General features: G+C 38.9%; 1 protein-coding gene and 1 pseudogene across 1 annotated transcript in view; one reads left to right on the forward strand and one right to left on the reverse strand.

The window, feature by feature from the left end:
- The window catches only part of LOC102851472, a 52,688-nt pseudogene extending 42,130 nt beyond the window's left edge, over positions 1-10,558 (reverse strand).
- The window catches only part of UBR5 (ubiquitin protein ligase E3 component n-recognin 5), a 164,612-nt gene that overhangs the window by 42,303 nt on the left and 99,922 nt on the right, over positions 1-22,387 (forward strand). Inside the window, exons 2-4 of the mRNA XM_006897174.1 lie at positions 21,413-21,457; positions 21,771-21,852; positions 22,290-22,366. Of these exons, the coding sequence (XP_006897236.1) occupies positions 21,413-21,457; positions 21,771-21,852; positions 22,290-22,366 (204 nt within the window). The remainder of the gene's footprint in view (positions 1-21,412; positions 21,458-21,770; positions 21,853-22,289; positions 22,367-22,387) is intronic.

Consider the following 22,387-nt stretch of genomic DNA (forward strand, 5'->3'; position numbering starts at 1 on the left):
AGCTGCCAGAAGAACAAACAAGACTGTTTTTGGAGAAAGTACAACCAGGGTGCCCCACAGAGCCAAGAATAGTGGAACTTCATTTCACATACCTTGAGCATTTTGTCAGGAAGGGGCCAGTCATTGAAAATAAGATCGTAGTCTGAAAAGTAGAGGGTCAGAGAAAGAGAAGACAACCCTCAACAAGATTGACAGGTGACTGTAGTAATTGGCTAGAGCGTATTAGAGATTGTGAGAGTAGTGCCGGATTGGGCAAGATTCGGATCTGTTGTTCGTAGGGTCACTGTGAGTCAGTGGATCTGAGGCAGTTAACAGCATGCCACCCCTCATTATATGCTAGGTGGTTGCTGGTGGTAATACGAGGGCAGCTTAGAAATAGCAAATGACCATTTCAGATCTATGTAGAATAAAGTACAGCCAGAGAGCTCCTTAGAAGCAGGGATGGGGAGACTTTGTGTCACATGCTTTGGGCGACTATCAAGAGAGAAGGACATCATGCTTGGAAAAGTGGAGAACTGGCCAAAGGAGGAAGGACCTCACCCTGATGGACTGACATGGTATCTGCAGCACTCAGCTTGAGGGCAGCAGATTGTGAGGCTAATGCAGGATTGGACAGGGTTTCGATCTTTTGTAAATAAGATCATTAAAAGTTGGAATCTTAATGTCAGCAAGTAAACTATGACTGCATCTTTAATAAAGGAACAACAAGAAACTATCGCAGTAGGCCTTGAGTCTAAAGGTGTCCTGATCATTGGTCAGGAATATCACTTTCTAATTGTTTCATTTCTATGTGAAAAATAAGATTTTATTATAACTGTTGCATTTCAGTATATAATTCTAAGAACTGAATAACTTGCCAAATGCCAGTGTTTATATTATGAACTGCATGTTATCTCTTGAGACATTTGATTTGTATGCACAGTTAAAATTGGGTTTGTAACGATTTGAATACATTATCTGCATCTGGCAGATACTTTAATAAAGGAAGTTACAGATACTCAGAATGTGGATATGGCCTAAGGGTGAAGAAAACCAAGTATTTTTTCTTGAAATGTTCTTGCAGTTTTGCCTGGTGCAATATTTTTAGGTAGGAACTTTTAAGTTATTTTACTTGTTAGGATTTGTTAGAAGACTTCAGTTCTTGTTTATATGGGTAGTCATTACTGTTGAGAAAATGAAATTACATGAGACAGAAGGATTTAGGAAATTATCAAGAAAACTCAAGGAATAATCTTCCATCCTTTACTCCCAGTTTTCTTCCATTTGGCATTTGTTTTTGTGATCTTCTCTTCCTGTTTTGAAGGGAGCTTAAAAATAACACCATTGGTTTTACTGTAAAGGAAAGTGACTAGTTTTCTTCTACTCAGTAGTTGTTATCTTTGAGCCCTACTTATCTTTCAAATGACACAGTGGTTTGGGGTTCCGGTCTACTTTTTGTGAATTAGTTTTAAAAAATTACACCTTCTAACACTGTACAGTAGCTTTCTACCTAGAATATTTTCAGGTTAAGGTAAGAAACTATTTGCAAATATATTGCTGTATTTCTCCTCCTACTATGTGCAGAGCATTTATTGCAATAATGTTACCAAATTTGTAGAAATCTTTTACAAATCATTTTAGAGAGAATGCTTAAAACATTCACACTTAAGAAAAACTGTTACTCTGTTTACAGTATTAGTTTCAGAAAGAATTTTCATGGTCTTGAGTTTGTCTTGAAGGTGAATGTTCTGTATCAATATATTTAATACATCATTTACTTTATTTAATTTTTTATATTTAAAAAAGTTTATAAAGAACTTGGATTTGCATTCATTCATTGTTGCACATTTTCCTCCCTGTCCCCTTTCCTCCTTCCCCCGCCCCGAGTTTGCTTTTTTCCTTTTGCACTTTAGTCTTTAGACTGTCAGAATTGCCCTTCAGTATTCTGGATTGGTTCCTGAGAGCATATTTTCTCAGTGCAGTTCATCTTTTGATTTTCTGGCTGCTGGTACCAAAAGTGTTTACTGTGGAGCCAAGCAAACTAAAGCTGTGAACAATCTCAATCTCCTCCTCATCTATCATGATGTTGCCAGTTGGCCCAGTGGTGAGAATCTTTGTTTCCTTGATGTTGAACTTCAATCCATATTTAAGGCTGCAATCCTTTTTTCATCTAGCATTTCACTGGCATTTTTCATCTCATAAGCTCTGGCGGCCTGATGGCAAGAAGCTGTGCTGCAATCCCGAAGGCATATGCTTCAAGGCCACCAGCTGCTCCACAGAAGGCTAGACATTCTCCTCCAGTGCCATTAACTGCTTCTGAAAACCCACCAGAGGATCAGCTGTGGGTCTCTTCTACTCTACATTACAACAACAATAAATACAACCTTAAAATATATACAAGTCCTCTTTTATCCAGTCATTCATATTTTTCTCTCCATAAAAGCCTCTTTTGAGGTTTGATTTGCAGAAATGTAATATCAGAGATCAGAAAGATGGTACAAGATAAGGCATGTTACATATTGACTGTTTATAGAGTTGGCTTTGGGTCTTGGCCATTTTGATGGCACCTGACAACAAGAAGTGTAAGAATAAATTCAGATGTTTATTACTTTGTGTTGTAGAGTTTTTTCCTCTCTCCTTTATAGGAGGGAGTATCCAATAAGAAAAAAAAAGACTACCATTCTAGAAAATATTGAGCCTCTTTTAAAGATATAAAATATGGTTAGGCCTTGTAACTGAGCAAGGTATGAGAGTAGACTATAAGCAGTGGTTTAGAGTTTGTTAGGTGCCATCAAGTAGAGCACACTTTATAGTGACCTTATGAACAACACATCTGAACCCTGTGCTATCCTGTGCCATCCTTGTCATCTCTGACACACTTGAGCCTATTGCTGCAGTCACTGTATCAGTCCATCTTGTTGAAGGTCTTCCTCTGTTTTGCTGACCTTTTCACCTCTCTGAGCATGGTGTCTCTTTCCAAGGAATAGCTCTTGCAAGCAACATGCCCAAAGAATGTAAGATGAAGCTTGATTGCCTTTGCCCACAAGGAACACTCTGGCTGCACCATCTTCAAGACAGTGTCCTTTTGACAGTGAGATATTCCATCTTCTTCTCAAATATTACTTCTGTCATCGTTATTCATTGTCCAGTTCTCAGACACATAGCACATGATTGAAAAGACCATGACTTGAATCAGACATACCTTAATCTATAAACTGACATCATTATTCTCCAGTACTTTGGTGAAGTCCCAGACAACATACCTATTGGCCTATGTTGCCTATCGAACCAATGGTGAGAATTTTTGTTGGTGGTTTTTTTTTTTTCTCTCTCCCTTATTGACGTCGAGATGTAATCCACGTTGAAGGCTGTAGTTATTGATCTTCTGCAGCAATGAGTCTTACTCCTAACCGGATGCCACCTTTTTCTTCATGGAGTCCAGCTTCTTGCTCGGCATACAGATTGAATAGGTATGGAAAAAGGATACTACCCTGATTTTAAACCATGCAGTATTCCTCTGCTATGGTTGGACAGCTGCTTCCTCAGGTATAAGTTTTGTATGAGTATGATTAAATGTTCTGGGATTCCCATTCTTCTCAATATTGACCACAGTTTGTTATGATCCATACAGGAATAAATGTTATATATGACATCATGGTTTAGAGTTAGGAGGAGTAATCCTTTTTTGGCAGCAAGATCAAACCCAGATGCCATGCAGGTTAGAGCACTCATCACTTCTTGTGGTTAGGCGCCATTGAGTTGATCATAGCTATTCATAAAAAATGAATCTGAACCTTGCCCTATCTGTTGCCATCCTCATTATCTCTGATATACTTGAGCCTGTGGTTACAGTCACTGACTTAGTCAATCTTACTGAGGATCTTCGCCTCTTGGGCTGATTGTCTACCTTTCCAAGCATGATTTCCTTCTCCAAGCACTGGCCCCTCTGACAGCATGCCCAAAATATGTGAGACAAAGCTTCACCATCCTTTGCCTCCAAAGAACACCGCTTTTTGAAAACATACTTGTTTGTTTTCTTGGCAGTCCATGAGATAGCAGATGCATAGCAAGTAATGGAAAAGACCATGACTTGAATCAAATGCACCTTAGTCTCTAACAGCTTTGTTCCTTAATACCTTAGAGCGGTCCTCAACAGATTTACTAAATGCAGTACATCTTTTGAGTTCTTGTGTGCTGGTTCCAAGATGTTTATTGTGGATCCAAGTAAGAAGTTGTTGGCAGTGTCAGTTGTATCTCCATTTATCATGATGTTGCCTATTGGCCCAATTGGAAAGATATTTGTCTTCTTAATATTGAAATGTAATCCATTTTGAAGTTTGTAGTTTATTTCTATTTTATGAATCAAGTGTTTCAAGTCTTTTTTAACTTTGACAAAGTTGTGTCAGCTATATAACACAGGTTGTTAATGACTTTTTCTGATGCCATGCACTTTTTTTAAAAAAAATATTATTTTTTGTGTTGCCATCAAATCAGATCTGCCTGGTAGAGGAGGAGATTGCCCCTCATTTTCCAGCAGAGCATCTAGTGGATTCGAACCACATACCTCTGGGATTGCAGTGCAGCTTCTTGCCACTAGGCCACCAAAGCTCCCTTGCCATCCACTTTTTCATGAAGTCCATTCTGTCACCCCTGTACTGACTGGGGTGACTTGACTCTTAAGAACGACTATGTATGAATGGAAATCCAAAATCTCTGTAAATGTTCATGAAAATTAATAAAATAAAAAATTTAAAAAAAGAACAACTATGTAAGTAGGATTGTCTTTTGTTAACTTTTATTTTATTATTTTCTTGTGTGTGTACCATCAAATCGGATCTGACTGGTACAGGAGGAGATTGCCCCTCCTTCTCCAGCAAAGCATCTGGTGGGTTCAAACCGCATACCTCTGGGATTGCCGTGCAGCTTCTTGCCACTAGGTCACCAGAGCTCCCTGCAGGATTATCTTTGAACTGACATAGTTGTTCTTTGGTGTTTTAGAGAGGCTCTTGATAGCAGATTTCCCCAGTGCAGTACATCTCCTGACTCCTATTACCATGGGTGTGGATTGTGGATCTAAACAAAATGAAGCCATTAACAATTTTTATCTATCATAATGTTGACTCTTGGTCAAGTGTTCACTCATTGTTGTACATTTTCCTCCCCCCTCCCAGTTTGCTTTTCTCTTGAAAAAGATTCTTTCATTGTTGTACAATTTCTTCCCTCACCCCTGCCCCGAGTCCACTTTGCTGTGCACCTCTTACTCTGATCTGTTGTCATACAAATAATAACTCATCATAATTTCTTTTAGACATTTCTTTCCCTCATCTATTTAAATGCAGGTTCACTATTTATCCCCTTTTCTTAATTTTCCCCCCAACTCCCATATCAATCATGTTTCATAACAGTAGCATTATTCAGTATTTGTCCTTTTATCACTGAGATATTTCACTCTGCATAATGGCAATTTTGTATGTTTTATGAGTTCTTTGTTTTTCAGTGCTGTGTAATATTCCATTGTGTGACCATACCACAACTTCTCTATCCATTCATTTGTTGATGGAGATTTTTGTTTTCTTGATGTTTAGATGTAATCCATGTTAAAGGCTTTGATGGTCTACAGAACTATGATTAGACTTATTTGATGAGAGAAATAACTGGAGCTGTTTGTTCCTGAGGAAAAATTTGAACTTCCAAACAAAAAGTAGACTTCTGAAAAATCAGTATTCACCACTGTGGATTTTATGCTGTTGCTTGGTAGTAGTACCATTATTGAGTGCCATTTAGAAGAACTGCATAAATCAGTAGGATAACATTTTCCAAATGACCAGTGCATATAATAGATTCTTCATAGTTCACTGGCAGATTGCAAATTCCACATTGCTACCAACTTTTAAGAAAATTGCCTACTTGTCAAGTTTTGGTATGGACAGAGAACATCTGTTTTCTGGAAGGAATATTAAAATAACTTATCTAAATAGGATTAGGTTTTCTTTGTAGACATCATCCTAAATAACATAATGCAACAGTGTCATGGCAGAAGTAAATCTGATAATCTAGCTGGCCCTTCTTTTTTAGAAAAACTCGGTTTAGGTGAACGTTTCCCAAATACCATGAGTTTCCTGTTCAAAAGTCTGTCCATCAGGTGTTCTGTGACATCGATTGTGTTCCCTGCAAGTGCAGCTCTCACTTTTCTGCTCTGAAACCATCTCTTTTGTTTGGATTTCCTACCCTCCTGATACTTGCTTTTCGGTGCATGTTGTCTTTTTTATCTCTTATAATGGACTTTTCTAAGGAATATGGTCCTCTAGAGTGTTACTTTTTACTTTATGGCCCTTTCTGGTTTTTTCCTCCCTGGGAGTGGCTCCAGTTCCAGATCAGCAGGCTATCCTAGGATCAGCAGTCTCTTTAAACCATTAAATCTGGTCTTTTTGTGACTTGATTTTTTTGTTCCTCATTTTTCTCCTGTTGAGTCCAGGACCATATGTTGTGGTCTTGTTCAGGTCGTGGTTCTGATCTTAATGTTGTTTAGGCTGTTTATGTGGTTCATTAGTCTTTAAAGTGAATTATTCCCTTCATTGTTTTATTTTCTTCCTTTCCTTTGCTCGGAGCAAGAAGGGATTGATAGTTGTATCTTAGATGATGTCTCACAAATATTTTAGGCTTCAGATTTACTAATGTTTTATGGCTATCTTGCTTGCTGAAGTAGGATGCAGAACATTGTCTTTATGAACTGTTTGTGCCAATTGATAGAGTTCTCCCCTGAGCCTATCATCTTTCACCGTTGGTTAGCTGAGAAGTTTCCATGACTGTGCCCCGTGGGCTCTGTTGTTTGTCTATGTACATGTACCACCTGTGTATACATGCTCCATCTATAATTATTTGTATATGAAAATACCTACTACCAAGCATAAATCTTATGGGGCTCTAGTGAGCTATCAGAACTAATTGTTGGGAAATAGCGTGTTGTTTTTTTTTTTTTTGTTTCGTAAGAAGGTACTTTCTGCTAATATTTAGAAAACAAAGACTTCAAAGAGTGATTAATATTTTTTTTTATACATAGACTGTAGTGAATTGGAATTGACTAGACAGCTATTCACAACAATAATAATTCTTACAAGTGTGACATACTGGAGAGCAGAGAGTTTGAGAATCATTAGAATATATTAATATATTATGGAATATATATTCCATGGGGTAGGAAGTTGACTGGGGAAGTCAAAAGTATGTATTTGTGGACCCTCTAACTAGAGAATTGCTTGACTTTTAGAGAAGTCTCTAATAGGGAATGACTCCTAAGATATTTTGTTGTGTTTTGATATTATTTTAACATTTGGTTATCACAATAGACTATGTGTTGGTTCTTCAATGTTAAGCTTTAAAATTTTTTGTTTTCAGCTGGAGAAAAAAAAAGCATAAAATTAGGGATTTAAAAAATTATAGCTAAAGGAATTTAGTTAGTAATTTATTTGCTAGGTCTTCTTATTCCTTTTGATATAGAAGTGAGTTTTTGCAATCACCCCCCACCCCATATTGTTATCAAAAGAATTGTGTTGTTTCTGTCATCTTTGCCACTCCTTCATTTACTATTCTGTAAAATTTCAAACTTGAGGAAATTATGCTTGGAGAGAAATAGAGAAACAAAATCTATTTTTAAAAATGTGACTAAGCATAGAATGTCTGAAAAGTTAAATTTCAAGCATAGCTTTGGGAGAAGCTGTGGGATGAGCCTCATCCCATATCCCATGTACTTCTTGCTTGGATTAAGGCAATCTAGGAGACTAGCGTGATTATTTACAACAGCATGAGGGACCCACACACCACTCCATACCTGAGTCGGGGTTTGTGTGAATGGGGTAGTGAGAGAGAAAAATAGGGAAAGAGACAGACAAAGAGAGAGAGAGAAAATAGTGTGAGAGAGAGAGAGTGTGTGTAGTTGTATGTGTGCGTAGGTGGAGATTGATAAGCAATTTGGAAGATTGCCCCCCCTGGGGCTATAGGAATGCTCCTTTCAGCCCTATCTCATGGGTCAGTGTAATTGCTAGTAGGGCAGAAGCCTTTCTTCCTTTAATACACATTCATTATGAGAAGACTCAATTGTTAAGTGCCTTCAGGTCACCTGCTACTACTGATAGCTTGCTACTCAGAGTACAACCGTTTTGAACCATACACTATCCTAAGCCAACCTTATTGTCTCTGGCACACCTACCCTCCCTACCCCAGTCACTGAGTCAATCCATCTCATCAATGGTCTTCCTCTTTTGCGCTGTCTCTTTACCCCCAGGACTGGTACCTCCTTGCAACCTGCCTAAAGTATGTCAGAGCTTCAGAATCATTGTCTCCAAGGAGCAGCCTGGTTTCACCCTCTCCAGGATGCATCTGTTCTCCTGGCGATTTATGGTATATACAGTATTCTTCCAGTACCACAGCTCAAAGACATCAATTCTCTTTCTATCATCCCTAGTCATTGTCCAGTTTTCTGATGCATAGCAAGTAATTGTGAAAACTGTGGCCTGGAACAGGTGCACTTTAATCTTGAGACTGACAGCATTGCTCTTCAGTACTCTGGAGAGGTCTCTGACAGTAGCATTTCCCAGTGCAATTTGTCTTTTGATTTCCAGGCTGCTGGTACCAAGACTCAGTTGGCCTTTCAGTTTTGTACTCAAGTTTCAGTAACAATTTACCCTCTAGACTGGATTGCGTTAGCCAACTTTGTGCCTGCTAGATTTTGGCACAAATAAGTGACTTTCTCAAAATGACTCTGCAACTTTGTGTTGACTCCTCTGAAACTGTGTTGTTCTGGCTTACAGTGACCCCATGAACCAGAGTGAAACCTCACCCTGTCCTGTGCCTTCCTCTTCTTCTCCCCCATGCTCAGTCTCCTGTTGCAGTTGTTAATCCATCTTGAGGATCTTACTCTCTTTCTCTTAACTTCCAATCATAATGTTTCCCCTCCAGGAACTGCCTGATGAAGTTGCCCCATCTTTGCTTCCAGAGAACACACTTACTGTACTTCCTCTAAAAGAGATTTGTTTCTTCATTTAGCAGTGTATGGTGTATTCAGTATCTTATCCAACACCACAATCCAAAGGCAGCTGTATCCTTATTCATTATCTAACTTTCAGATGCATGTGAAATAACTGAAAATAGGCTTGGATCAGATACACCTTAGTCTTTAAATTGACTTTTTTTTTTCTCTTTAGCACTTTGGAGTGTTTTTGTGATAGCACATTTGCTCAATGCAAAATATCTTATTCCCTCCCTTTTCCCCATCCTGCTTCATGGTTGATTTTGGCCAAAAGTGTTTTTAGTATTCTGTAGTTGTTTCACACACACTTAAATGGTCTTATTGGGGGAAGGAAGAAGGGAGGTTCTTGCAGATTATATAGGAAATGTCTGAAAGGCATTATCCATGTGGTTTTGGGGGTTTACTAAGTGAATAGCACTTTCCTAATGTAAGCATCTGTTCTCTGGTTTTTCACACTGAGAACACTGATATTTCAGCCTGAAGACACCCTGAAATCTTAAAGAATAGCAAATGCAACCACCCTTCTATATTATCCATCTAGCTTGTCTATATAGGCAGAATGATTCATCTGCCCATTTTAGATGGCTGGATGTCTGTGAAAGATCTTGGTGTTAATTGCTTCATATATTGGGATTAATCAAATAGAAAGTGGCCTTCAGGAACAGTTAAAGAGAATTACAACACTAGTACACAAGTCAAGTGTTTACACATTTAAAGTGGAGCCCTACTTGAGTTACCACACTCTGATAGGCATCTCTGTAGGAGCCTCCACTTGGATGATCTCAATAATCACGATCAGACCATAGCCATCACTATAGCCTCGGGATGGATAATCATCACGTGACCTGGAATGACCATAATCGGGAGAGGTATAATCTCTTGGTGGTGGTGCATAATTTCTTGTATCCTAGAATTTGGGTAATCTCTGCTTGAATAACTATCTTTAGTAGAATATCCATTGTCTCTGGGGGACAAATAAACACCTCTGCATGAAGGTAAGGGTTCCCTTCTTGGTGGACCTCCATAACTGTCTCTTCCATGTGATACAGGTGCTCTTCCACTCATTCCAGCTGCTTTGAACTGGTCCTGAAGGCTCTTTTAGGAGGGGTGGTGATCCCCTTTTCACTGGCACTGGTCCCCAGGAAGAGCTCATGTTAAAATTCATTGAATAACCACCATCCTCCATGTGACCCCCACGTGAAGGAGGTCCCCTGGTTCCTCCACTTCCTCATTTTCCACCTCAGAGACCTCTTGGAGGACCTCTGCTTCTTGGAGGTGGAGGGAGTCCATGCCTACCACTTTCAAATGTTGTTTTAGTGACTTGTTCCACTTTGATAGCCTTTCCATCCAAGAACTTTCATATCTCTGGCTGCATCTTTGGCTTTTAAAGGTGACGAAAGGAAGTTCTCTTGATTTGTTGGTTTCTCGGTCTTTCATCAAGAACACCTCTACAATTCATCCATATTTGCCAAATACAGTTTCCAGGGCTTTCTCATTTGTTTCTGTGTTGAGTCCTCCAATGAAGAGCTTTCCTGGGAGATCAGCTTCAGCCATTCCCCCGCACCCCCCAATGCATATTGCAAACCAGATGACTGTTCCAAGCTCCTTTGAAGCTCGCTGAGTGGTGTTTTGGTGAGGCTGCACAACAAGCTGGGCATAGATTTTTTTAAAAAGTAGCCCAGAATGAAGGTTGTATAGTGGAGTGTATGGGGGTGGAGGCGGGAATTGTACACCAATGAAGGAATTTTTCTTTTACTTTTCAAAGAGAAGAGTGAACTGTGGCGGGGAGGGGGAGAGCTGTGGTCAGAGAGAAAAATGTAACAGTGAATGAATGGAAATCCAAAGTCTTTGTAAACATTCATTAAAGTTAATAATAATAAAATTACCTTTTTTTAAAAAAAAAAGTAGTTTGTATTTGGTTATACCTGCTTTCTATGACATGACGGCTAGATAAGCTTCAAGACTTTTTCTGTAGAGTCTGATTTACTATTGCAGGTAGTTTTTACGGACTTGTTTTTCATATGAGTATTAAGCTCTTTATTCCAAAATAAAATTATATGAGTGCATTAAAGTTTTATTCTGTGGGTAAATGGCTGGAAGTTATTCAACAGGCTGAGGCAAATACGGTTTGTATTCTTGGGTAAATGGTGATTTATAAAATACTTTTTCCATTTTAATTGAAGCATCAAAATTGGAAGACTCATCAACAGTTTGCATTATTCAGATGACACAACCTTGCTTGCTGAAACTGAGGAGGACCTGAAGCACTTTCTGCAGAAGGTCAGGGACTGTAATCTTCAGTATGGGTTGAAGCTCAGCATCAAGACAAAAAAGATTCTCATCACTGGGCCAATTGGCAGTGCCATGATAGATGGAGAAGAGGTTGTGATTGTTAAAAATTTCAGCTTGCTTTTTTCTGCAATCAGTACTCTTGGACCCAGCAGTCAGGAAATCAGAACATGAATTGGGTTAGGAAAGGGCTGTCAGGGACCTCTCCAGAGTGCTGAAATCCAAAGATGTCTAAGATGAATCTGATCCAGGCTGTGGTCTTTGCAATTACTTACTATGTGTCAGAGACCTGGATAATGAATACAGATGACAGAAGAAGAATTAATGCTTTTGAATTATGGTGTTGAAGAAGAGTATTGAGCATACTGTGGAAAGCCAAGAGACCAAATAGGTCTCTCTCATGGAGAAGGTGAAACCAACATGCTCTCTGGAGGCAAGAATTTTGAAGCTCTGTCTCATATACTTTGGACATGTGGCCAGGAGGGACCAGTTCTTGGAGAAAGACATCATGCTTTGAAGGGTGGAGGGACAGTGTAGGAGAGGAAGACGATCCCATTTGAGATGGATTGACACAGTGATTGAGGTAATGGGGGCAGGTGTGTACAGGTCGCTCTGAGTCACAGACAACTTGACAGCACACAACAACAATAGCAACAATAGGTGTTGAAAAAGTTAAAGATAATTTATTCAAGTCCATAAGAACCAAAATTTGTCATTGAGTCTCTGTCACCTTAGTTTAATAATCACCTCAAAAACAGGTTTGAGGCCTTGAACACTTAATGAATGAAGACCAGAGGAGCTGTGGGAGGATGTCAAGAGTATCATGCATGACGAACGCAGATCATTGCAAAGGCAGTGAGGAAGACAAGACTGAGATGGGTGTCAGATGAGACTCTGAATGAATATTGCACTCTGGAAATTAAGGCGCTGAAGAGATGATTTCAAAAGACAGCTTACAAAGACAAAGCAAAATATGATGAAAGGTGCAAAGAGCTAGGGTCAGAAAATCAAAGCAGACAGACTTGTTCAGCATTTTTTAAGCTGAAGGAACTGAAGAACAGATTCAAACCTTGAGTTGAAATACTTAAGGATGCTATGGGCAGAGTATTGAATGACCCAGGAAGCTTCAAAAGAAGATGAAAGGAGTACACAGAGTCATTGTACCAGAAGGAATTGACCGATAGAGAAGAATTTCATGAAACAACATGATCAAGAAGCAGTGGTAATGAAGGTGGAAGTTCAGTCTGCTTTGAACGAATTGGTAAAAAACAAGACCCCAGAAATTGATGGAATACCAGCTGATTTCAGCAAATGGATGCTACCCTGAATGTGCTCACCGGGTTGTGTCAAGAGCAGGACAGCTACCTAGCCAGCTGACTGAACGAGATCCATATTTATTTCCATTCAAAAAAAGGTGATCCAACAAAATACAAAAATTATGGAATAATAGCACGTGCAAGCAACATTTTGCCAAAGATTATGGACCTAGGACTAAAACCAAGAAATATAAACTTCATTAAAGAAAAGCTTGGAAGAACTCTAAAAGTCCTAAACCACAACTTAAACGTCTTCCAAGCATCCTGAAAAATCTACAACCAGGAGAGGATAAAATAGATGAATGGGACCTTCTAAGAATCAAATCCCTATGCACACTCAAAAAACTTCTCCAGCAGGGTAAAAATGGAAGCTACAGAGTTGTTGTTGTTGTTATGTGCCATCATAGCGACCCTATGCACAACAGTTCCAAACCCTGCGCTATCCTGCGCCAACTGCACCGCCTCTGACACACCCATCCCGATTACCCCAGTCACCGAATCAATCCATCTCATAGAGGGTCTTCCCCTCCTGCGCTGTCCCTCCACCCTCCCAAGCATGATGTCCCTCTCCAAGGACCCGTCCCTCCTGGCAACATGTCCAAAGTATGTCAGACGAAGCCCCAGAATCCTTGCCTCCAAGGAGTAGCTTGGTTTAATCCTCTCCAAGATGGATCTGTTTGTTTTCCTGGCAGTCCAGGGTACATTCAGTACCCTTCTCCAGCACCACAGCTCAAAAGCATCCACTCTCCTGTCCTTCCTAGTCATTGTCCAACTCTCTGATGCATAACAAGCGATTGCAAATACCTACAGAGTAGGAAAAAAATACTTGGTAATGACATGCAAGATAAGGGGCTTATATCTAGAATTTATAAAATACTCAAGCACTACAACAAGATAAAGGTAAACAACCCAATTGAAAAATGGGCACAGGATATGAACAGACACTTCAGAGAAGACATTCAGATGGCAAACAAACACATGAAGATATGTTCAAAATCCGTAGCTCTAAGAGAGATGCAAATCAAAACAACTATGAAATATCATCTCACCCCAGGAAGAATAGCAAAATTTAATAGAAGCAAACAACAAGTGCTGGCAAAGTTGTGGAGAAACTGAAACCCTTATTCAGTGTTGGGGGGAGTGTAAAATGGTGCAATCACTATGGAAGGCAGTATGGCACTTGCTCAAAAAGTTACAAATACCATTTGACCCAGCAGTTTCACTACTGGGAATATATCCCAAAGAGACCATAACTGCCACCCAAGCAGATATATGCACACCCATGTTTGTTGTGGCTTTGTTCACAATAGCAAAGAGTTGGAAACAACCTAAGTGCCAATAAACAAACGAATGGGTAGAGAATCTCCGGTATATTCACACAATGGAATACTATGCTGCATTGAAAAACAAAGAACTCATGAAATATTATACAAAATGGGTGACCCTGGAGGACATTATGCTGGGTGAAATATCTCAGTCACAAAAGGACAAATACTGCATAGTCACTGTTGTAAAATGGGATTGACATCGGGGTTGGGGGGAGACTGAGATAGATGGGATATATTATGTATACTACATTGAAACAGATGAGGGAGAGAACTGTTTAAAAGGGATATGTGATTAGGTATTGTTGTCATGATAGGAGTCCAGAATGAAAGCTGCATAGTGGAGTGGACTTGGGGAGAGGGATTGTATAACAATGAAAGAATATATAATCTTACAGATTGAAACTCAGCATCAAAGCAACAAAGATTCTTAACACTGGGCCATTTGGCAGCACCATGATGAATAGAGGAGAGATTGAGATTGTTAACAGTTTCCATTTACTTAGCTCTACAGTCGACACTTGGCACCAGCAGTCAGGAAGTCAAAAGATGAATTGTATTAGGAAAATCTGTTGCCAGAGACCTCTCCATAGTGCTAAAGAGTAACAGTATCAGTTTAGGGACTAAAATGTGCCTGATCCAAGCCATGGTCTTTGCAGTGATTCGATACACATGGTTTTAAAATTACTTGCTATGCATTAGAGAGCTGGACACTTGAATAAAGATGACAGAAGAATAATTGAGTTGAGTTGCCTTTGAGTTGTGCTGGAAAAGAGTATAAAACATAACATTGACAATTTTTCCTGGATAGGGTGAAACCAATTTGTTCTTAAAAGGCAAGCATTTTAAAGCCTCATCTGACATACTTTGGGCTTGTTGCCAGGAAGGACCAGTCCTTGGAGTGAGAAGGACATTGTGCTTGGAAGGAGAGAGAGACAACACAAGAGAAGACGACCAGGGAAGAGATGGATTGACATAGTAACTGGGAAATTAGGGGTAGCAGTGTCAAAAACAAGTGATTGCCTCGGGATAGGGCAGGGTTCAGAGGTATTTTGTACATAACCGCTACCACCTAACCTAAAAGAAATCTGTACATTGAAATTTTCTTCTTTGTTATTAATACAAGTAGCATTGTACATTTTCCACTCTCTGAACTGTATCCAAAAAAGTTTGACATGTGAAGAAAGACTTGGCAGATTTCGTCTCCCTTTTGTGTGGAATATGTGAAGATAGTACTCAAATGACTGGAATATAGACAAAGAGAACCTGTCTTCTTAAGCCACACATTTCTTCAGGAAGAAAGTTAGAAGCTTGGGCTTTGTGATTGAAAGCTACTCTTAAGAATCTTCTCAGTTCTCTCTCTGTGTGTGTGTGTGTGTGTGTGTGTGTGTGTGTGTGTGTGTGTGTGTGTGGTGTGTGTTGTGTGTGTTCTTTTGAATGACCTCATATGATTTCTTATATGATGTACTGAACTTGATTAGTGTTCTAGACAGCATTTCTGTTCATAATATGGTTTCTAATTTCATTTGGCATATACTTTGATTGTACTGGAATATTTTTTTCCTTTGCCAAGAAGTATGGATATAGCTACCAGGTCACACTTGAATGTATCCATATTTGTGCCCATATTTAAAAAAATGGTGATGGGGTGAGGGGGTGGGCAGGGAGAAAAGTACAACAATGAATGAATGGAAACTCTTTAAGTCCCTGTGAACTTTCACTAAAATGAATTAAAAAAGTAAACGGGGAAAAGAAAATGGTGATCCAGTAAATTCCTGAACAATATAGGTATTATCACACATGTGTAAAATTATGCTGAAAATAATTCATAAATGGTTGCAGCAGTAGTAAATCAACAGAACTACAGGATATTTAATCAGATTTGGAAGAGGACATGGAATGAAAGTGAAAATCGCTGATGGAATACCAGGAAGCAATTTACCTGTGTTTTATTGACTATACAGAAGCATTTAACTCTGTGGATAATTATAAATTATGGATAATATTGTGAAGAATGGAAATTTCAGATAATTTTAATTTGCATATAAGGAAATTCTACCTAGACAAGAGGCCTTCTTTTGATAAAAATAAGCAGAAACTTGTGTTAGTGTTTTGTATGCAGAGCAGGTAATCTGTGAAACTGCAGCATATGAAGAAAATTATGACATCAGGCCTTGAGAAGACTCACTAATGTTAAATATGACATAATCTTGCTTGCAGAAAGTGAAGACCACCCATAGCACTTAATGAAGACCTTTTGAAGATAAGGACTAATCTTTGTTGTTATACTGAAAAGAAATTCTTAAAACTGTGACAAGTTAGCAACAGTGTGATAAGTGGAGAAAAGCTGTTAAAGATGTAGGAATGCATGGATCAATACTAATAGAAGCAGCAGTTAAAAAGTCATGTGGGTTATGGCACTAGGCACATTTGCATCAAAATGACATCTTTAAAGTCAATTTAGGAGCAAAGATGTCACTTTGAGTACGAAGGTACACCTGACTCAAGTCAGGGTGAAGAATATTGAATATTTTATGGACTGCCAGAACCAACAGACAAATTTATTGTTGAAGAAGTGCTCTTTAGCAGCAAAGATAGTGAACTTATTTTGGATATATTATCAGGAGGGACCAGCCCCTAGAGAGGGAACATCGTGCTTTTTATAAGGTAAAACAAAAAAGAGGAAGACATTCAACAACATGGATTGTTGATAAGAATGGCCTTTTACTAGGCTTTTGTAGGTATGTATGGGAATACCAGAACACTTGATCGTGCTAATGAGAAACCTATATTTGGACCAAGAGGCAGTCGTCAGAACAGAGCAAGGAAATACTGCATGGTTCAAAATTGGGAAGGGCATACGCCAGGGATGTGTCCTGTCTCCATACCTTTTCAACCTGTATGCAGAGGCTGGGCTCTATGAGGAGAAATGTAGGGTCAAGATTGGTGGAAGATCTATCAACAATCTACGATATGCAGATGATACAACCCTGCTTTCTGAAACTGAGGAGGACCTGAAGCCTCCAATATGGATTGAGGCTCACTGTCAAGACAAAGATTCTTACAACTGGACCAGTTAGCAGCATCAGGATGGATGGTGAAGAGGTTGAGATTGTTCACAGCTTCAGTTTGCTTGGCTCCACAGTCAACACTCCTGGCACCAGCAGCCAGGAAATTAGAAGACGTATTGCCATGGCAAAGTCTGCTGTTAGGGACCTCTCCAAAGTACTGAAGAGCAGTGGTGTCTCTTTGGAGACCAAGGTGCATCTGATACAGACCATGGTCTTTGCTATCATTTGTTATGCATCAGAGAGTTGGACAATGACTAAGGAGGATAGAAGGAGAATTGATGCCTTTGAGCTTTGGTGCTGGAGAAGAGTATTGAAGGTACCATGGACTGCTAGGAAAACAAACAGATTCATCCTGGAGAGGGTCAAACCGGGCTGCTCCTTGGAGGCATGGATTCTTAGGCTCCGTCTAACATACTTTGGATATGTTGTGAGGAGGGACAGGTCATTGGAGAGGGACATCATGCTTGGGAGGGTGGAGGGACAGCGCAGGAGAGGAAGGCCCTCTATGAAGTGGATTGATTCAGTGACTGGGATAATTGGGATGGGAGTGTCAGAGACAGTGCGATTGGCACTGGACAGAGCAGAGTTTAGGGCTGTTGTACATAGGGTCGCTATGAGTTGCAAACGACTCAATGGCACATAACAACAAACAACAACATTTGTTTTTGTACTTGGGGTCACAATGAGTCAGAATCAACATCAGCAGCACTTAACAAGACAGTGGTCTAAATAGAGAATAAATCATTGCTGTACAAGTACAGATCTAGCTATTCATGGCGTTACAGTTCACAAAGGCTTTCTTTTGCCCGTCTTTAAATGAGATTAAATAGCGATGTAATTGTTTGCAATACTATGCTATACTTTTAAGATCTTTTCCTTTCAAAATTACATGTAAAGATTGATTTTAAATAAAATTTGATGAGTTTCTCTAGTAGTTTCTTTTATCTGCTGTAAAGGAAGCATGTTAATTTTATTATAAGGATATTATAACAAATAACTGGAAGCATTCTAAGCTCACAAAGAGCAAATTATTTAGTAATTTCGGATGACGTTAATGTGATCATTAACTTGAAGTGACTCTGATTTCTGTGTCTTCTGAAGACTACTGTAAATGGGAACTAAAAACTCCTTGTTGTTGTATACCCTTGAATTGGAACTGACCCATAGATGACCCTTCAACGAGTTTTCAGAGGGAGTAAATTGCAAGAGAGTTTACCCATCTTTCTCCCACAGAGAAAGCTGGTGGATTAGAACCACATGCCTTTGGGCTTTGCAGCTCAGCTTCTTACCACTAGGCCACTACTGATTCTCCCCCAATCTGCCTCTCTCCCTTGAAGCTTTCTTTGTTCCTGCCATCTGGGATCTATGTTAACTACTGTGTAGCGGGCCAGTTCAGAAAGAACTGCTTTGAGATAAGAAGAATGATATATATGCTTAAATTTTCGAGATTTTTTTTTCAGAGTTTTTAAACACTTGCTATTCATTGGAAGACTGTGTCCATGTATAATCTCATTTGTAAAAATTTCAGATAGTTAAGATGAAGTATGAAGAGGAATATGACAATTAGTACATGCTCTTGTGGTGTTGGGAAGAATATTGACTGAACTGCTGAAAGAACAAAGCAGGCTGTCCTGGAAGAAATGTTATGGGGGCGGGGAACGGCGGGACGACTAGTCTTTGGAAAAGGGACTTCAGGCTTGGAGAATTGGTCAGTCAAGGAAAGGCGAGCTGACCCTCCACACGGTGAATTGACGTAGAGGCAGCTGAGATTGTGCGGATGGTGTGGCATCAGGCAGGGTTTCCTTCCATTGTTCACAGGATCACAGCATGTTGGAGCCAGGTTGAATGAATGTGTGTGTGTGTGTGTGTGTGTGTGTGTGTGTGTGTGTGTGTGTGTGTGTCAGCCACTGACAGTTTCAGGAGTGCAAAGAACCAAAGATGACAAATAGTCCTTTAACCAGAAGAGAATGTGAGAAGTAGTGCGAGATTGAGCCATGTTATTCATAAATGAGGCGAGTGTATGACTCCCCTTGCATTCCATCAGTATTGTTGCCAATACAGATTTGCATGCATTTCACATGTGGTTTGGAGGCTCACCCTGATTTCTGAAAGATAAGAACATTTAGACTTAAAACACTAACCATTCTCTCCTGTACCCTCAGGAGGTGGAAATTGCTTTTTGGGTTCTTAAACTGTTACTAAATATTTTCTAGCAATTTGATCTCCTCTAGGTGTTGGTTTAACCTTATAGATAATACCTACCTGCAGTTCTAATTGGAGCAGCTGTGGACTTGATTAAGCTTTATATTATTATTGTACAGTTTGGGAAAGGCTTTGACCTCACTGTGTCTCTATGCTGAAAGTTCTAGGACAGTAGTGTGCTAGTAGGAAAATGTCATGGTAAATGTTGCCTTTAGTTGTCTGGGAACTTGTGCCTTCTGGAAGTGGCACTACCGTGGTTTCAGGGAAGTAAACCCTCTGGCCCTTTGTGGTGAATGTTCTAGGAGTTAAAGGAAAGGTGGGCCGACAACAGTGAGCGCGCAGGCCTCTGTTCCAGGTCTCCTGAAGGTGGTTCTTACCCCCTGGAACAGTGTTTGGAACATGCTCTATAGCAGCGTGAACAGAAGATAGAACCCATGGAAAATGAGTATAGAGGGACAACTTGTTCACAGATGGTTTCTGGCAGCTTTGTAATCACAAACTGACTTTAATACCTGATTTATTTTTGGAATATGTATGTTGGAAGAAATGATTGCAATTTGAGTTCATTTATTTTAGGCACTCTCTAAAAAGCAAAATTAATGGAATTTCTTGCTCATTTAATCTATTAAATGTTTGCTGTTGCTTTTAGAAATACCAGTTTATTTTTAAGAAAGTTATTTGTGAACATTTTAAAAGTTGTTTCAGTAACTTTGTAGATCTAAACCCTTAATCTCTCTACATAGATTACATTAATATGTATCAAGTACATGATTAAACTCAATTTAACTAAGTGCTTCAATGTTTTATATTCATTTAACTCTCTCCTTGAGAGAAGCAGTGACATTTTAATAGAAGAGTTAGTATTTTTTTTGAAATATAGCCCTTATTTTATAGTTCTCTTTCCTAGTTAGTACATTTCTGGATTTATGAGGTAACATCCTTGTTTTATAGATAAGGACATTGATGTTCTGGTTTGTTCTGTTTCATGTCACAAGCTTGAACTTGGTATTCTGTTGTCTAGGTCACTTAGTCTTTTGGGTTGTTCCTGTCCCATATAAAATTTTGTAAATATGTTTCCCAGGTGTTTTCATTTCATGGTACCCATGTACACAAAAGAGTTTCTTTTGGCTTACATAGCAGAGTGTTTAAAAATTACCAGCACAATGTTACTAAAGAAAGGGAAGACGTGGAGAGGTGCACAAGAAATACAGCCAAACAAAGATAAACTATTAAGCACATAATCAATCCTACATTATCAGTAAAATTTCTGCTGAGTCCAGACAGAACCAGTTCATAGCCAGTGGGTTTTGAGGCTGTAAATTGCTCATAAGGTTATTTGCCATCTTTCTCCTGCTGAGCTACTGGTGGATTCGAATCATATACCTTTGAATTGATAGCACAACTCCTTACCCAGTGTACCACCGGAGAGCCCTATTAACAGTAATAGCAAGAACAAGAACAAGAGAGAGCTATTGCCCCTTACAACATTCTAAGATTAAAAAGGTGCTCTGATGACTTAGTCTCGTCATAAGGAGTTGTGCTACCAACCCACTGCACTCGTTCGAATCCAGCAGATGCTCTTTGGGAGAAAGAGGAGCAGTTTCCCCCTGTGAAATTTACTGACTCTGAAAACCTGCTGGAGAATCAGCTACAAGTTGGTTCTGACTTGATGGTATATCACATCAGTAAGACTAAAAAGGGCAGCATTTGCCCAGGCATGAAGCTCAGGAGCAGGAAGGATTAATGGAAAGGAGAAACACATGGATGAATTGAGAGGCCCGTGGTCACAAGTCTTATAATTAGTGTCATCAAATAAAATGTGTATGAATTTTTGACTAGAAACCTGGAGCATTTTTTGTTTAATTGTTTTTCATTTGAAAGTTTTCAAATCACATTGATTTCATGCAGTCATTCTTAGGCGTTCTGTTTTAAAACATTAATTGCCATTAATTAAGTTAATTGTTTTATTACAATGCATAATCAGTCAAACCAGGGCTTCATTATCTGCTGTTGCTCAAGTCTCAACTGCTGCATTTTGTGACATAAACTCTAGAAGCTTTAGTTTGCTCATTTGGAAAATGGGATTAAGACTATTCTTTGTAGTTGAAATTGCTAATGGATTGGTAAAGTTTTGGGAAAAAAAAATTACAATCCAAGTACCGGTCAGAACTGTCTTATTTATGTGATTTATTCTGATTTTCAAAGGTTACGAGAAGTTTCAGAGAAACTGAACAAATATAATTTAAACAGGTAAGAATTTTAAGATACTTTAAATATTTTAATACATTTGAATGAAGAATAGATTTTATTGGAAAAAGTGTTTATATTTAGGCAGAAACTACTAAGACTCTTTTCAAGTATCAACTTTTTATGGGTTGGGTTCTTTTTTGAATTACTGCTTTATAAATAAGTAACTGAGTAGTTTTGTTGTTAGCTTTTGTTGTTTAAAGGTATGCTAGTTATTTTTGTTCTTATGGTAATTGAGGGATAAGAATCTAGAATGTATTACCATTTAAAGAAATAATTTTACTTACATGTTCTTTTTATTTTTTACAATCCATAGCCACCCCCCTTTGAATGTATTGGAACAGGCTACAATTAAACAGTGTGTGGTGGGACCAAATCATGCTGCTTTTCTTCTTGAGGTAAATGACTCGACAGAACATATACTGAAGATACACTTAGCACACATTATCGTTTTCCTTTTTAACCAGAGAAAACAGTGGCTACTTGAACTGCTTAGAGAAGGGCTATTTATAGAAGACAACCCAGTTCTGCTTGTTGTTTGTATAAATGAGTTTGGGCCCACACAAAGTTTAGATGATTTACTAGAGTTTGAAACTTGTCACAGAATGGGGAAACTTGATACCCAGTCATTTTGTTTCTCTGAATTCTATTTGATTGAGATTCTTTAGATTCTTTTCTCCTGTTTTCTTGATGTTTATCACATATCTCCAGCTCTGGTGGGAGACTTTTCTGGAAGGGAACTTGTCTTATTGGCAGTAATAGGTACAAAATTCTGTTCGTTGAAGCATTCAAATTTTAATGCTCATTTTTATTTTGGAATTTTTCTTTGCTCTAGGATGGTAGAGTTTGCAGGATTGGCTTTTCTGTACAGCCAGACAGATTGGAATTGGGTAAACCTGATAATAATGATGGGTAAGATACATCTTTTCTGTT

This window comes from Elephantulus edwardii, unplaced genomic scaffold (genome assembly GCF_000299155.1).
Source record: "Elephantulus edwardii isolate Elephantulus edwardi_28Jun2011 unplaced genomic scaffold, EleEdw1.0 scaffold00202, whole genome shotgun sequence".
Lineage (NCBI taxonomy): Eukaryota > Metazoa > Chordata > Mammalia > Macroscelidea > Macroscelididae > Elephantulus > Elephantulus edwardii.